The sequence below is a fragment of the Takifugu flavidus genome, chromosome 14 (assembly GCF_003711565.1).
Source record: "Takifugu flavidus isolate HTHZ2018 chromosome 14, ASM371156v2, whole genome shotgun sequence".
In the NCBI taxonomy this organism is placed as follows: domain Eukaryota; kingdom Metazoa; phylum Chordata; class Actinopteri; order Tetraodontiformes; family Tetraodontidae; genus Takifugu; species Takifugu flavidus.
This window is the reverse complement of record NC_079533.1, coordinates 11,086,458-11,102,355: the sequence shown is the minus strand read 5'-3', so window position 1 is coordinate 11,102,355 and position 15,898 is coordinate 11,086,458. Positions and strand designations below refer to the sequence as shown.

Here is a 15,898-nt window from a genome sequence, read left to right as displayed (position 1 = left end):
GCCAGACCATTGTTTTGATATAAACGAATAGGTAAAAGGTGTACAAATATCCAAGTATATGCACAAGTTAGGAAATGTTACATTTTTACACTTTAGCCTACTATAATGTACTGTGATACAATGTAAAAGAGCCATTTATTATGAATTAGAATTCGTTTTTTTGGTTGTTTAGCATCCTCTTAACATGGTCTGTGGCGTCTTTTTGGATTTTATTTATTAGAATGATCTATTTTTAAAAACAATTAGATCAGAGCTCATTTTTAATTAATGCCAAAGCTGCATTTCCATGACCGTCTCTGAGTGACTCTAAATCCAAACACCATTATCTGTGTCGTAATCTCCATCTCATCTCCTCTCTGGTCTCACTAATCCCTCCAATACAAACACAATGACCGAAGCTGCCCGACAGATGGATTAATGAACAGAATTTAAAATGTGACATTACAAAGCAAACCAAAAAAATTGGTAAGAGTGACTGGTCTACATTTTTTAAATTTTGGTTTCAAATATCTTTCTGCTGGTGAGAAGATAATTAGTAGGCTACCTTGGTTTGTTACATGTTGATGACACACTGCGTTTTGGATTTTCTGGTGTAACCCAGGATATTGTGCCATTGCAAACCAGTGAAGACATATTAAAGGTGTTGTAATAGTGGTTCAGAAAGAAAGACTTTGTATTTCTCGACTATTACCTTTAATATGTTAATGGTTAATCTGCAGAATCATATTATACTTTTAATTTAATTCCAGATTATTTTTTTTATGATAACTTCACACTAAAGCCTCTTTCATTGGCGGTATAATTTCTGGTCATTACATTTCCGGTCTCCACTTCAAATTCCCAATTTTGATACAGGTTTTTTTTTTGGATTTAAATGGCCAAATTCTCCACAGTGGATTGTTGAAAACAGTTCGCAGTGGCAGCAGAATATCTAATGTAAATTACAACGTATGCATTGAAATACTAGGTAATTTCCACAGCTAAAGGATAATTGATCGGCGGACCTTTTCCGGCACACAGAGAGTTAACCAGTGGTGACAAGCCGCTGACGACTGCGCATGCGCAAGCGTCGCTACCAGAGGAAACAGCCGGGGAGTAGTCAAACAGTGAGCCATCGGAACGGAAGAGAGAAGAAAAACGGGAGAAGACAAATAACCCCGGTTTGAGTGGGGATATTCTCCCCGAAAACAGCTATGCTGGTCTCGCCACTGTCGCTTCCTCTCAGGTGTGCGCTTCCTGGTTGCTGAATGGCGCTGGTTACGGTACAGCGTTCACCGACCCCCAGCACCAGCTCCAGTCCCTGCGTTTCGGTAAGAGCCGCTTTTATTGACTCCTCAAATGCTACCACGGCCACGACCGGCACTAAAACATTTTATCTGTTAAGCAGAGCGGTTTAGAGCCTTAAATCCAGTGTCTTAGTGTCGGCTACTGATGGTCATAAATTGCCTTGCCTTTGTACCCCTGCGCATGCGTGAAATGGAGCCGCTCATCATTTTTAGTTATCCTATTTTTTATTTATTTTTTGCGGCTAAGTTGACCGTTTGCACTTGTTGTTTCACTGGTCTTTGGCGTGACAAAGATCAGACTCGGTGTTATAACGAAAGAGGAGTTTTACTGTCCCCTTCTGTTGACATGCAGACTGTACGCGCATTTCCGCCTGTTCAAAGGTTAACTATAGCTGTCTGATGTGCTCGAAATCTTAAAATTTCACTGAGACCGAACCTGCTGAATGCAAACCTTCCCTCGAATTGCAATCTTACTGTTCGCTACGTCACACCTGTTCGTTTGCTTCTAAGTTGTGTTTTTTTGTTTTTAAGAAATACACTTGCGCTTTACAACAGGGGCATTGTGAGGCGTTTAGGGGAGGAAGTCATAGTTGTAGTTTTGTAAATAACATTATGGAAGTGTGTATTTGCTTTGTCCTCTTCAGATTTTTCGCCTGGTACGTCATGTTTCTCGGTTGTGTGTGTGTGTGTGTGAGTGTGTGTGTGTGTGTGTGTGTGTGTGTGTACACAAAGTAGGGGAGCAGGTGTGTTCTGTAGCAACACTGAACATACCACAATGCAGACAAATGGAGGATTGACAAAGAAAAGGCAACTGAATGCTGATGATTAAGACAGTTTTAGTCTGTAAATCTTAGTCTTCATGGGAGCGCCTGAGACACTAGGAGCTGTCAAACTGAGCATTCTACCAAAAATGTTAAGTTTTATTCATATGACGTCTTTCTTGGCCAATGTCCCCACATTTGATATATTTTTATGATTTAATAGGTAACATCACAGTGACAAAGCCCAACTGGGCAACTGATTAACAACGAGGTCACAGTTTTGTGTTAAAAAACGAAAATAATGAGTGTCTAGACGGACATGTTAGCAACGGCTCAGAATTGATTTCCCCCTATGCCACGACGCACAGAAATGCACAACGCGGACGCATTCATGAACTGTGGGTATGCAGGAGCTGGTGTAAACAAGAAGATGAGGGTTGATGTGGGTCACATGACATCCTCATGAGGCGCCGATGTCTGCAGAACAGTCGCGTACAGAACCTGGTGCTTTTAACCACAGTTAACACCAAATGGTTCAGTTGTTGTTAGCGTAAAACCTGGTCCTATCGCAACCGGCAGGCTGAAAGACTGTTTGGAGGAGAAAAACAAAGTTTGTTTCCAGGGTGAGTAGATGAAGATCATGTGTGTGAAACCTCAGGAAGGAATGCACTTCTTTTATATGGTTGACTAGTCTACTTTTCCAGTGTTGCACAAACATAAAACTAGGTGCACAACCTGCGCAGCTGTGATTTTTTGCAAAGCCATAACGCATTTGAATGAACAACAAACACATGAAATTAATCACACGGGATTTTATTCACTGCACAAGTGAACAAAAAGACCATCAATAGTTTCTTTCAGGGTACTGTTTGCAGGCAATTCTGCTCAGACCCACCCATTTCTAATAAAGAGCTGTTTTATTAGACGCCCAAACTATGCGAGTGCTGAAATGTAGCCTATATCTGTATAAATAGATTTTATGCATATTTTACAGCATATCTGATTGGTGAGAGCGTGTACCTATAGAAATGTATGTCAAATCACAACCTGGAGCTATGTATGCATATTTTAAATTGAACATATCAGTCACTAACTTATCAGACTCTTATCTTTCACACCTTTTGTATGCTCAAAAACAGGTTTTGGCGAGGAGATATAATAATAATAACTGTGAAAGCACACATTTTACGCCGTTTGTTCGGGCTGTCAGCGCGCACAATCGGTTAGTTTGTGTCATGTAGATGTTTGTCGAACGCGGTGCCGGCCCCCCCGAGACCTATCAGGACAGGATGTGCTGTAAAAGGAAGCAGGTACGTGTGTAATTTAGGCAGGCGAGGCAGCCACAGGTGGCGAAGGCTTCGCCGTCGTCTTGTGGAAAAATGCTTTCAAGTGGGAATCCACACGCACGCCGTGATAACACGCTGCACAGGCACGCGGTCTGTGGTATGTGTGCGAGGAACACGGCTGATTTATTGCCACGCATCAGCCAGACTGTGCTGTTTTGAGCAGATCAGCGCTGGTTTTGTGGCGTGGGACTGCATTGTTCTGTCACTTCCTTACTGTGCCTCTGTTGTACGCACTGTCAATCAAACACACCGAGTTTCTATATCCCTTCAACGGGCTACTTCCTTCTTCATCCCTGCCTTTTGTGTTCGGAGGTGACAGAAGCAGTTTATCTCTCTGAAGATGACCAAAGATAACTTATTGTTGTATCTCCCACAGCGGCACAGGCTGGGCTCCAGTTCTCCTCGGTCATGTGACATATTTCCATAAGCTTTTCATACACGCAAAGTTTTTGGCGTGTCCACACGGCGATTGGCTGGATTGTCACGAGACATTGGTTTCCTATTGTCCCAGTGTTCCCATCATCAGCCTGTAGCCCATTTACTCTTTTTTATTTTTTTTTTTTTTTTTTTAAATCAAGCTCTTAATTCAGTGTAAATGACCTGATCAGCAGCTGCAGGATAGGTTTGGTTCATTTCAGTTTTGATTCTATCCTCATTTTTCTTTTCCTCCCTGCATGTTTGTTCATGCGTGGATGTGTTATTCTATGATCGGGCCACACCTTGGATGACTGAGGTCATTTTCCTGGAGTGTGTGTAAATGAATCTCTGCTCTCTCCCGTCTGTCAACTCTGAATACTATTGAGGGCTCCGTGGATTTGTTTTTGCATATCTGCGGATGAGTCCGTAAAAGTGAAATTGCACCCAATAACCCTTTCATTCTGAATGCCTCGCATCCTATTAATGAAGCAGATCTAAAAGATTTCGATCAGTCTTTGATGATTTAATGACTGTAACGCAGCAGCCTGCTGTTGAGGCTCAGTATGCCCACCGCCTCGCGTCTCCTCACCTTCTCGCCTTTTGTCGTAATTTTGTCATTTCTGCCTCTTCCAGGAGTCTGGCAGTGGGGAAGATGACCGCCGCTCTCAGCCGAGGAGGTAGGCACCGACGTCCGTGTCGCCATCGTTCTTGTCTGTGACCTCCGCGGTGAAACATGTGGTCATCTGAGTCACATGTATGGTGGCGTTTCTGACATCATAGACCAGAAACATGGACCTTGGTGGCATTTGAATGAGTGGTTTGCACAACAGCGAGAGTTCTGTGTCTGAAACAAGGCTTGTGGCTTTCCTGCTCCTGACCTCTGACCTGTCTCGACCCAGCCCAGATGAATGGGTGGGATTTTGTGCCCCCTCTTGATGAAAATTCATTATCTGTGCCACCTCATGATGATGCTGCGTTAATTCTCTGAGGCCATATTGGATTTTTCAAATTCCACGTGGCAGCATTGAAGCCACATAGACACTTTTTTAGAAATATCAAAAGTCCCAAGAGGTCTGAGTGGGAAAGAAAATCTCTATTATAAATTATTAGTTGAGCAGGAGGATGCTGTTATTCCGTTTCTTTCCTGTAACCATTAAATGTCCCTACCCCTACAGGACTTCCTTCCTTTAATGATACAAAGACTTGATGTGTTTTCGTGCTGCTACTGTAGCAACACAATCCTTTGCTTGTTGTACATTGCTTTTGGCATGGAACCAAAGTTGGAAATCTGGTTTATCCTGTTTCCCCCAAGCGTATTTCCAAGTGTTTTTAATTTTCTGGCTACAAGGAATGTCCTTTTGCTACCCGTTGTGTTTGTTTGCTGAGATTTCATTACCTAAGCTGCTGTTCTTCACACTTATTTCCCCTCTTTGTTTTATTTAGCTCTGCCATACGAAGTTAAATCCAGGAATCCTCTGGAGAGATAAGGAAAAGTCGTCTTCTGTCTGTCCAGTAGGGGGCAGTGTGCCCCGTTGGGCTGGTGTCTGAGTATGTGGGTCACGGGAATTTCACTGCTGATGCTGGGGCAGTTTAGTAGCCCCTCCCAAAGTCAGAGCGCCACTGTTTCTCTCTGGTCATTGGATCTCTGTGCAATCTGACTGAGAGAGCTTTCTGTATTTGTGCAGCTGGGAGTGAAATCCACAGTATAGTCACATACTGGGGTTGCGTGTTTGTCTGGACGCGTGTTGGTGTTTTGGTCTACGGTTTTTGGCTGAAATGTGTTATGTTTGAATGAAGAAATACGCAGGTTTTCTGCGCTTGTAACAAAATGCTGGGATAGTTTAAACCTTGGTTTAACATTCTTTCCACTCCTTTCCGCTGGTCTACGTCATCTGAAGCCAACGAGAGGAACTGATGAGACACGCTCTAACTTCAAACCAGTGAAATTTCTTAAATGACATGAAGATTGTGGTGATTTGAAGCTCCCCGCAGGGCTGATTCGTGCTCCAATTGTACAGTCCGCTGCAGCTTTCGCGAACAAAGGCAATGATATTGGTAGAGACTGGGCTGAGGCTTTAGTGAGGCTGTGTGTGTGTGTGTGTGTGTGTGTGCATAAGCTGGGCCTGCTGCAGTGCTGCTGATTAAAGTTTGTGACATCAGCTAAAGTAGCATCACTGAAAGATCGACTGACCAAGGGGGGGGGGGGGGGGTTATTTGCCCGCTTGCATGGAACTGTGTCTTAGGCCTGAATAACCTTATATTATCATCGATGTAAATGGATTTTGGTTCTGTCTAAATTGATTAGCCAGTGGCCAATGTGACACAGGTGATGCGGTCACTAAGGTGACCGTCTGCGTTGTATACGTGGAGACATTAGAGCAACAAAGCAGTGTCTGGTGTCTGTCTGCATGTCACAGCCACGACTGGGCCGCGTCACTCTGCGGGGTGTGTATTTCACATGAGAGCAGAGCAGGCTGGAATCCCACAGCAGACCATCATGTTCCCCGTCCTTCCACCTGCAATATCACAACAACAGGTGTGACAAACATTTCCACCTAATGGGGCAAAAGGTCTTCTAGGAAGACTTCAGAGAATTAAGGGCGTGGGATCCTTTCCAGTTAAAACTGGGGTGAAACCCTTCTGCTCCTTGTTACATCTGTCAACATCCAGCGTGTCCGTTTGGCTAACTTTGAAAATGAAAAATAGCTTTCCACCTGCCGTCTTCACCCATCCTAAACAATGCAGCCAGCCTCGCAGCGGTTGTTATTTATGATATGGATGGAGCGTCACGTGCGTTCAAGTGTGCCCCCCACAGCCTCTCGTGTGGGATCAACATGTGGCGTGACCATGACCAAGGTCAGCTTGTTCCGTTAGCATCCCCCCCTCGGCGTGTCCTTTTTGATTTCTCAATCCTTTTTCCGTTGTTGTTGTGTTTTGGGTGTTGCGTGTTACGGTGTCGAGTGTCTCCGTCTCTGGTGAGAAGTTTCCCCTGTGGGTTCAAGCTGGTTATGCAACTTGGAAGAGGGACCTTTCTCTTCAGGGATGCTGTTGATGTTTAGGGAATGATCTACTTTTCATTTACACGTTTAATCAGGGATTAAAACCATATTTGTGACGCTGGTGACACGAGAAGAAAAAATACCTCAAGTGCGTCTAACCAGAATAGCCTGGACAGAAATAGAGAAAGCTGGCTGACATACTTAACTTTTCCATGTAAAGTTACTGCGCTGACCTGTTTTTTAAAGGCCTACGAATAAAATTACTAACACATCGACTGATTAGGTACAAAGATTATCCTGGTGATTGGCTATATTTGCAGCTGAGGTGAATTATTAGCCATAAAACACCTGGATGTGTGCCCAGGCTTCCTTCGTGGGCACCCTTTCACTCCTGCTGAGGTTTACTATCCCAGCCAGGCCACTAAGTTTAGACCTCCATTACCTTTAATGTGAATGAAACGCTTTGCTCTTCTGGCTCTGCACGCCTGCTTTTACAGTCACGTTTCACACAGTCGGAACTGCTGCTGAATGGAACTTTACCTCCTCAACTATGTCTTATTAACTATGTCTTATGTCTTATCTTATTTTTCTCTGCGTGCTCTTGCTGTTGTTGCACTGTAAATTTCCCCGTGTGGGACAATAAAGGATCTGAATCTGTAAAGAATCTATTCTTTATCTAAAATAAAGACACAACAACCCAGACGGGTTGAACATTGGATCGGCTGCACGTCGAGCCAATCGATGCACATAATCAATTCTGTGCAGGTTTTCCTCCAATCTGAAACAATTTTACAGTTCAGCCCTGAAAGGAGACAGTTGGCTTAACACAAACTCATTAAGTTGGGACTGTCATCATAGTCATTTACACATTTTCCTCAATGAACTGTTCACAGATCCTAACATCATGTCTTCCTCGTAATTTTAACGAAAATGTTATTAAAGTGATACATTAATAATGATTAATTATCCATATCTATGATCGATATGGCACGTTCCCGATGGGGCTCTTGGTACTGCGGCTCCACTAATAAGGCTTCCTCCTTCCGTGACACCAATAACCCCTCATATAGTCGTCGGTGGGCCGCTGTCCTCGCCCATTGGGCCGCCGGTGTCTCCTCCCCTCCGGGCGCAGATTCTACCGCAGCGCGCCGCGCACATAAACCGGCAGCAGCGGGCAGATGTCGGAACGCGCCTCATCCGCTCTACTTTCTGTTAATATCTTCCCGAACGTCGCAGTGTCCCTGTCGTGTCCTTTTCAAACCCCGGATTATCCCCTAAATCCCCGCGATGTGTTTTAAACTTGAGCGGTCCGCTTGAGCGCGCCTCCTCGCCTCCTCGCCCGGTCTTCGGAACGCTCCGTCCGGCTGCAGCGCAGCGATGCCGCCCGGTGTCGTGACCGCACCGCCGAGCTCTTCGGCCGGCTGCTTCGGCCCCCTGATGAGACCTCACTTTACCGACAACTCCGTGATTTCCCAGGGGGAAATTTATCAGATGTAAGTCGGCGTTCCAGCATGCTCGGGGCCCCGGGCTATCTTTGTCCACATGCCGAGCTATAAATTCCGGCTGCCGTAGTCTCATCACCGCGGTTATATTCCAGATATGGTAGACTGGGAGAGTCTGATTGTGCTTCCATTTTATCCATGACAGGAGACATTATGCGGGTTTGCTTTTCCTTGATGGTCCAGATCATTAAAGATGGACCTTTGGGGTGAAACCGAAGCAGCAGTTTGTATTTGAGGATGTAGAAGTCTGCTAAAACTAACTTCTTCAATTAATAGTTTCAGTAAGTTAAAGTGTGATGAATGAGGATGTGGACCAGTTGGCAGCCAAGTACACTGAAAGACATTTCTATTCAGTTACATGAGGATAATTCTGTGTGTTTGCATGACTTTACCAACATCTACACCTGTTTCTTTGTTGGTTTCACCCTGTCTTTTTGTGCCGTCCTGCATCTGTCATGCCACTTAACAATTGGACAAATAATTCTTTGCTTTTCGCCACGATTAAGAAGAAGTCAATCTTAAACTTTAATGGAGTGCATCAAGGATTTTAAGTCTGTTGTGTAACTCTATTGTCCAGACGCTGTAATGCTAAGTAGCTTAGACAGAGGTGGCATTTTAAAGCCAGGTAGTCCTTCGGCTGTGTGCTTCATTAGCATTAGAGTAGTAGATAAAGGTTTGACAAAGGTCTTTCTGTTCTCAACACAAGAATAGAAATGCCACTTCGTTGTTCCCTGTCTGTACATGTTGTCCCCTCTGCGATTATAAGATGTCCAGTTCAGTTAAGCCAGTGTTCCATCAGAACCAGCTGCTGTCTGATCCAGACCAGTCGGGCTCATAAAGGCACATAAATCTTCTCCTTATTGTTTGGTCTACAAGGTTTGGACAGGATGAATTGTGTATTATCATAGAAAACAGAAAATCTAATCCCGGTTATTAAACACATGTGTGCATCCAGATGGATTTGAAGGCATTTCATTCATCTTTGAGGGCTTCACAAAGGTCTCTCTCTGCCTCTGTCCAGCATCAGTGAAAGTTTCCTGACGGTTAAAGGAGCTGCTCTTTTCTTACCTCGGGGAAATGGTTCCTCCGCTTCTTCAACCTCTCGATTCTCACAGCTGCGCAGCAAACATGCAGGTACAAGCTGCAACTTTCTTTAATTCAATATAGAAGGAAGAACTGCCTGACCTTTTGGCTTTCGTTTATACCAGGTGACATACAGCAGCACCTTCAAACCATGTTCACTCTCCTCAGACCTGAGGACAACATCAAACTGGTGAGTAGATGCACACGCAAATGTCTGAGTGGACATAAATAATTCAGTCGTGTGCCCGTTTAAGGACCTAAATGGACTTTTTTATTTCTCCTCCAGGCTGTTCGACTGGAGAGCGTCCATGCCCAGATCACCCGCTACATGGTGGTGGTCTCAACCAATGGGCGCCAGGACACGGAGGAGAGTTTAGTGCTGGGAATGGACTTCAGTCCTAGAGATGGGTGAGAGACGGAGACACACACACACACACACACATACACACACACACACACACACACACACACACACACACACACACACACACACACACACACATACATCTCATTCTTTATATCTGAGATTTTATGATTTTATTCTCTCTTCTTGCTTTCCAGCTCATGTTCTATAGGTCTGGTGTTGCCCTTATGGAGCGACACATTAATACATCTGGATGGAGATGGGTAAATGATTTGTACACTCCCCCCCCCCCCCCCCCCCCCCCACACACACACACACACACACACACACACGAGTTGCTGAGGTCGTTTACTGAGTGTTTGTTCTCTCTCAGGGGTTTCAGCGTGTCCACAGATACCAGAGTGCACATTTTCAAGCCTGTGTCTGTGCAGGCCATGTGGTGAGTCATGTGACTTGATTTCTTTTATTCTTCTAGGCCTTGATCTAACGCACCGGTCCCGTGTTTTTAGGCCTTGATCTAACGCGCCGGTCCGGTGTTTTTGCAGGTCAGCCCTTCAGTCGCTTCACAAAGCGTGCGAAGTGGCTCGTTGTTACAACTACTTCCCCGGCAGCCTGTTTCTCACCTGGGTCAGCTACTACCAGAGCAGGGTCTCCTCCGACCAGGTACGCATCAACGAGTGGAACGTCATGCAGGACGTGCAGTCGCACCGCGCGGATTCGCCCGTGCTCTTCTCTGATGTGTAGGTATCCCAGTACAGCTCTGTTATGCTGCAGCTGCTTAACTGGAAGAGTGAAGGGAGGTTTGTTTTTGGTGGCGCTTCTGCAGGCCGACAGAAAGGGAGCTGACGGAGCGACAGATCAAAACCCGTCTGAGGGAGATCATGATGCAGAAAGACCTGGAGAATGTCACCTGCAAAGAGGTATAAGAGTACACAACCTGGCACCCCGGTGGTTTTAGTTTCCTCCATTTCGTAACCTCTCTGTTTCCCTGCGATGCACAGATCCGAACGGAGCTGGAAATGAACATGACCTGCAACCTGCGAGAGTTCAAGGAATTCATCGACAACGAGATGATTGTCATCCTGGGCCAGATGGACAGTCCTACAGAGATCTTTGAACATGTCTTTCTGGTAAGTCTAGCTCTCCTTACGTGTAACACTTGAATGGCTGAAAACATTTACATGGTAGTATCGTGTTTCTCTGTTGTTTAGTTTGGAACAAGTGTTGTTTGTCAGCCAGCTGAACTAGTCTGGTGATTGTCTTTGTTTCCCGCAGGGATCTGAGTGGAATGCATCCAATCTGGAAGAGTTACAAAGCAGCGGGTGAGAAACACGTTAAAAACCGAGGTCAAATCTTAGCCTTGTGTGACTACGATAAATGACAGATTGCCTGTGTCATGCTCCGCCAGTGTTCAGTACATCCTGAATGTAACCAGGGAGATTGATAACTTCTTCCCGGGCGTGTTTGAGTACCACAACATCCGCGTCTACGACGAGGAAGCCACGGACCTTCTTGCTTACTGGAATGATACATATAAATACATATCAAGAGCAAAGTGAGCTTCAAATAGATTTGATCCACATTTTTAATCTTCACATTAGTACATAGAGACGGATATATTATTAATTCCCACAGGAAAGCTGGATCCAAGTGCCTGGTTCACTGTAAAATGGGTATAAGTCGCTCTGCAGCCACGGTGATCGCGTACGCCATGAAGGAGTACGGCTGGGACCTGGATAAAGCTTTCGATTACGTCAAGGAGCGACGAACTGTGACCAAACCAAATCCCTCCTTTATGAGACAACTGGAGGAGTATCAGGGCATACTGGCAGCAAGGTACCCTGTGGAAAGACATGAGTGCATTTAGGTGGATGATGGCATTTGTTCTCACTCTTGTGTCTTTTCAGCAAACAGAGACACAACAAACTGTGGCGTTCCCACTCTGACAGTGACCTGTCGGAGCACCACGAGCCGCTGTCGAAACCTTGCACGCAGCAGCTCAGCCTGGGTCACGCTGACTCCCATAACCAGGCCGGCAGCAAGCCCGGCCCATCGGTGAAGGAGCTGCTGGAATCACTCGGAACCTCAGCAAACACTGGCAAGCCAGCAACCGAAAACCAGTCCATTCCACCAGCCGTCAAGCCCAAGCAGCTCAGCTCGTCACCCGAGGACGTTGCGGCCGTGATTGGGGGTCCTGAGATTCCAAGTCTCCGGGCTCCACCTGAAGATCAGATGCCTCTTTCACTTAGCAACGGGCTGTGCGAGTCTGAGGAACCGGCGCCAAAGGTTGTGCCTGAGCTGCAAGAATCTGACACACTGACCGCTGCACAGGGCATTTTAGTGGGTCAGCCTTATCCTCCTCCGTGCTACGAGCACCTCCACCTTTCCCCTGCGCCATCCCAACCTCAACCAGACGCACTCTCTGGTTCCCCACCAGTGGTCGAACCGCTGCTCGTGTCAGTGCCTCAGCCTGAAACAACACAAAGCACACAGCAGGCCGTCGCCCAATGTCTGTCTGCTCCAGTGCCTGTCGGTGTACCTGACTGTGACCAGCATGCGTTCGGCTCTCTTCTAAACGGGTTGGAAGCCCAGCCTTCCTCCAGTAGCGACGCTGTCGGCGACCCCGGTGCCATTTCACAGGACGGTGAGGAGTTATTGAACCACAGCGCTGATCACATCAACTTCTTCAGTGCCAGGGAAAAGTTCAAGGGAATGAGTCAGGACGGCAAAGGCTGCCAGCAGAAGAGTGGTGGCAAGGAGCAGGAGGTCCTCATCATTGAGGGGAAGGTGGGGGAGAAAAAGGTAAAGCTTCCTTTTTTATCATCCTGACAAGAGTTACCATAGAGTAATGTGCAGACACAGTAATATAGGACATTAAAGACACTAATCAATAATTCTCAGACAAAGAAATGTTTAAAAAGATATATTAAATAGTTTTTGATCCTGGTTAAAATGTGATTGTTCAGCTTTTATTTTTCCTGACTCCAATAGTGACCCCCGGTGGCTTAAATATTAATCGTTTTTATTTTATATATTTCCTTTATAGGAACAAACTGCCCCTGTGCATGTGTCGGCGCTGAAGCCTACTGTGAACACAGAGGCATCGGCCCTTTGCCCTCTCAGCCAGTCGGTGCCTCAGGGTGTCCACGGCCGGAAACTCTAGAGGAAAGAGAGGTTTTTTCACTGAAGAAAACTGAGAATACTAACGAGGAGGGAAAGACCGCAGAGGAGGAGGAGGAGGAGGCAACAGCTGGTGGGTTCTACAGCAACTGGACTCGAGGTTCTGTGAGACGTGCCACGCGACAGCTGGAACAAAAAATGAAGCAGGAGGCGCCGCCCCTCAACGTGTCTCCGCCGTCCCTCTCCGGGGGCACCAGCTGCTCCCTGCAGCGTCCTCCCAGCGTCCACCTCACGGCGGTGCCCAGTGCCCCGGAGGCATCCGTCTGCCTGCAGGTGTCCGTAGTCAGCAGTGTCCAGGAGGAGGAGGAGGATGGGAATATTGGGGTCATCAAACAGGGAGGTGGCGATGTGGTTCAGATGAACGCACAAGAAGATCAAAGCAAAAGCACATCAAACAAACTCCAGCCTGCTGATACTCGATTGCTCTCTACCTCTCTGTACCATCGCTCCACAGTCTCCCCGTTCGCATCCGTGAACTTCCTGTGTTTGGAAGGCGTGACCGAGCACGAGTCGAACCCGGACTGGGATTGCTTCTCAGAGGTTCCCCACGGCGACGTCATCATGAGGGAGACGTGGGAGACGCTGTGCGAGCTGGGCGCCTTCCTGCAGCAGGTGAGAGTGGGCGGGGCCTTCAAGGCCCGGCGTCCCGACCAGGACTTCAGCCTGGACTCTAGAATCGGTCAGAAACGAGGCAGCGGAATCCAGAAGAGGGTCAGCGAGGTGGAGGCCAGGATCCGCCAGGCGGGCCTGACGCCTCCGTCGCTCATGAAGCGCTCGGCCTCTCTGGCCAAACTCGGTTGTCTGGAGCTTCTCGCCAACGACTTCAGCGAGTGGGAGCTGAGCCACGCGTCCGTCGCTCCGTCCTCGGCAGAACCTGCGATCCACGCAGTCAGCGACGAGTCCAAGAAGAAACGGGTCCAGAATTCTCCTCCCTCGGAGAGCCAGTTGCCAAACGTCCTCGGGAGCGGCGCCGAGCGCATCTCTGAATCCGAACTGACCTCACAGCCGCCACAATCTCCCCCATCGAGTCAGAGCCCGCAAGGGGGGCAACCTCAGGATTTTGACCAGAACTCCGTTCCCGGGGCGACGCTAAAGATCACCCGCCAACAATACGGCAGGACTCACCCACTGAGGAGGCTAAAGAAAAGAACTACTAGCACCTTTTACCACACCATGTAACACTGTGTGTGTGTGTGTGTATGTGTGTGTGTGCGCGTGAGAGACGACACACACCTGTGAGGAATGGAAACGAATGCTTGTGTTCGATCTGTTCAGCTAAACAAACCAATGCCTCTTGCCTTAAAGGACACATCCAGTACTGTCTCTGCCCAGATGTGGCACCTTCTTCCAGGAGCGCCAAACCCCGAGGAGGCTATGACGGCAAACCACTGGAGGGACCGCTGCAAAAACAATCATCCACACGTGCACAAGTAGCTTGTTTTAAATATGCCCGAGCCTGCAGACACCCACTCCTACCCGATGGCTGGTTTCCTCATCAACTGGATGTGATTTGTCCCCGCGTTCGATTGAATGTAGCCTCTTCAGTCGTCCACTCGTGTCGGGTACAGGCTCATTTAGTGTCGTCAGGATTAAACTTGAAATACGTTTGCTAGAATCTTCTGGGTACTGGCGGATGACGGCGTCGGAGCGAGACGTTGTAGAGCTTAAATGGTTGAAGCACCAGCGCCACAGATTAGGGTTAGGGTCCGGAGCTGGGTGAGGCGAAGCTGCGTTGTGATTTAAAGAGGAGCTCTCCTCGTGTTTTGTTTTGTTCTTTCGGTCGATCTACTGTACCTCAGCCTGGCCCGCACACATGTTCTGGATTCCTCGGGAATAAAAACAGATTTCCTCCTTGATAAAAGTAAGTCGGCTCATCTCTGGCGTGTTCTCCCGCAGGTGCGATGCCACTCGGTGTGTGTCGGAGACTGAGACGGGCAGGTCGGGGGGGCGGAGAGTCACAGGACTTGTTGATATTTTTTTAGATTTCTCTTCAGGATGCAAGAGTCTTTATCGTGCGTGTTGATATTTTAGGAGCTGTACATGTTTTTATATTCGGTTTGCGTCTGTGAGTGTGAACACCCAACGCAACTTTATTCGGTGGGGGTGATTGTTTGTTTCTGTTTCTTTTTTTTTCTCCAACTGATGGTTAACTCTTTGTCTTTGGGGTGTGCCTGTGACTGGCAAGTGAATCTTCTCTGCAGTCTATTGGAAATGTCTGTACCAGGAGGTCTGTCGTACATGCACTTTACTCCTTTTTTGATTTAGCAAAACAACATAGTTGGGGAGCATGCTTAAGTAGCAGCAGCCGATGGGTTTGTGTGTGTTGTGAAAAGTTGTTTTCCCCCCACCGTTTTATTTTAAACTATTATTGTAAATACACTTTTATATGATGTCCTTCAAATGTGACCATTAAACCATGAAAATCAAAAGTTCCTTTGTGACATCTTATTGCCGTTATTGACTTTATTTAGTCAAGCATTTTTATTGGTTTTATTTATTTTTTTACTTGTTTCATTAAGAAGATCCTTAATTGTGCCGCTCTCTCAGCCTCAACCTCAGGGATCCTGCAGGAGATCCAGGGGATTTTCCTCCCCAGCAGCAGTTGTGAGTGTAAAAATTGCAGTTTGTCCAAATCTTCACGACGCCATCGGTTAATTTAATGTCACACATTTAATGAATCATTTACACGTTGTCATAATTTAAGAGGTGACTAATGTCTGCACAGTTTTCCAATCAAGTATCACTTGTCATGTGGTGTTTGTGGTGCAGAATAACGGGGTAAAATCCACCTACGCGCCCCACAGGTGCTGTGGTCACCTCACCAAAAATCTTTTGGAGCATGAACGCACCATCAGGCCACACGTGTGCGCTCTCTACTTGTTTAATATCTCTCACACCTTTTTTTTTTTTTTTTTTTTTTTTTTAAAGAATCACATTTCATTTCTTTAGAGGGGGGCAGT

General features: G+C 46.7%; 1 protein-coding gene across 1 annotated transcript; it reads left to right on the top strand.

Annotated features, from left to right (window-relative positions):
* The first annotated feature begins 1,035 nt into the window (after positions 1–1,035).
* Positions 1,036–15,367, top strand: ssh2b (slingshot protein phosphatase 2b). Its single transcript, XM_057054750.1, has 16 exons — positions 1,036–1,310; positions 4,444–4,487; positions 9,333–9,445; positions 9,520–9,584; positions 9,681–9,802; positions 9,956–10,021; positions 10,132–10,197; positions 10,304–10,498; positions 10,585–10,678; positions 10,760–10,888; positions 11,034–11,080; positions 11,167–11,313; positions 11,394–11,594; positions 11,666–12,560; positions 12,725–12,758; positions 12,805–15,367. Exons 1-16 carry the CDS (start codon positions 1,248–1,250, stop codon positions 14,115–14,117), a joined length of 3,594 nt encoding a protein of 1,197 aa, XP_056910730.1. The 5' UTR covers positions 1,036–1,247; the 3' UTR covers positions 14,118–15,367.
* Positions 15,368–15,898: the final 531 nt, after the last annotated feature.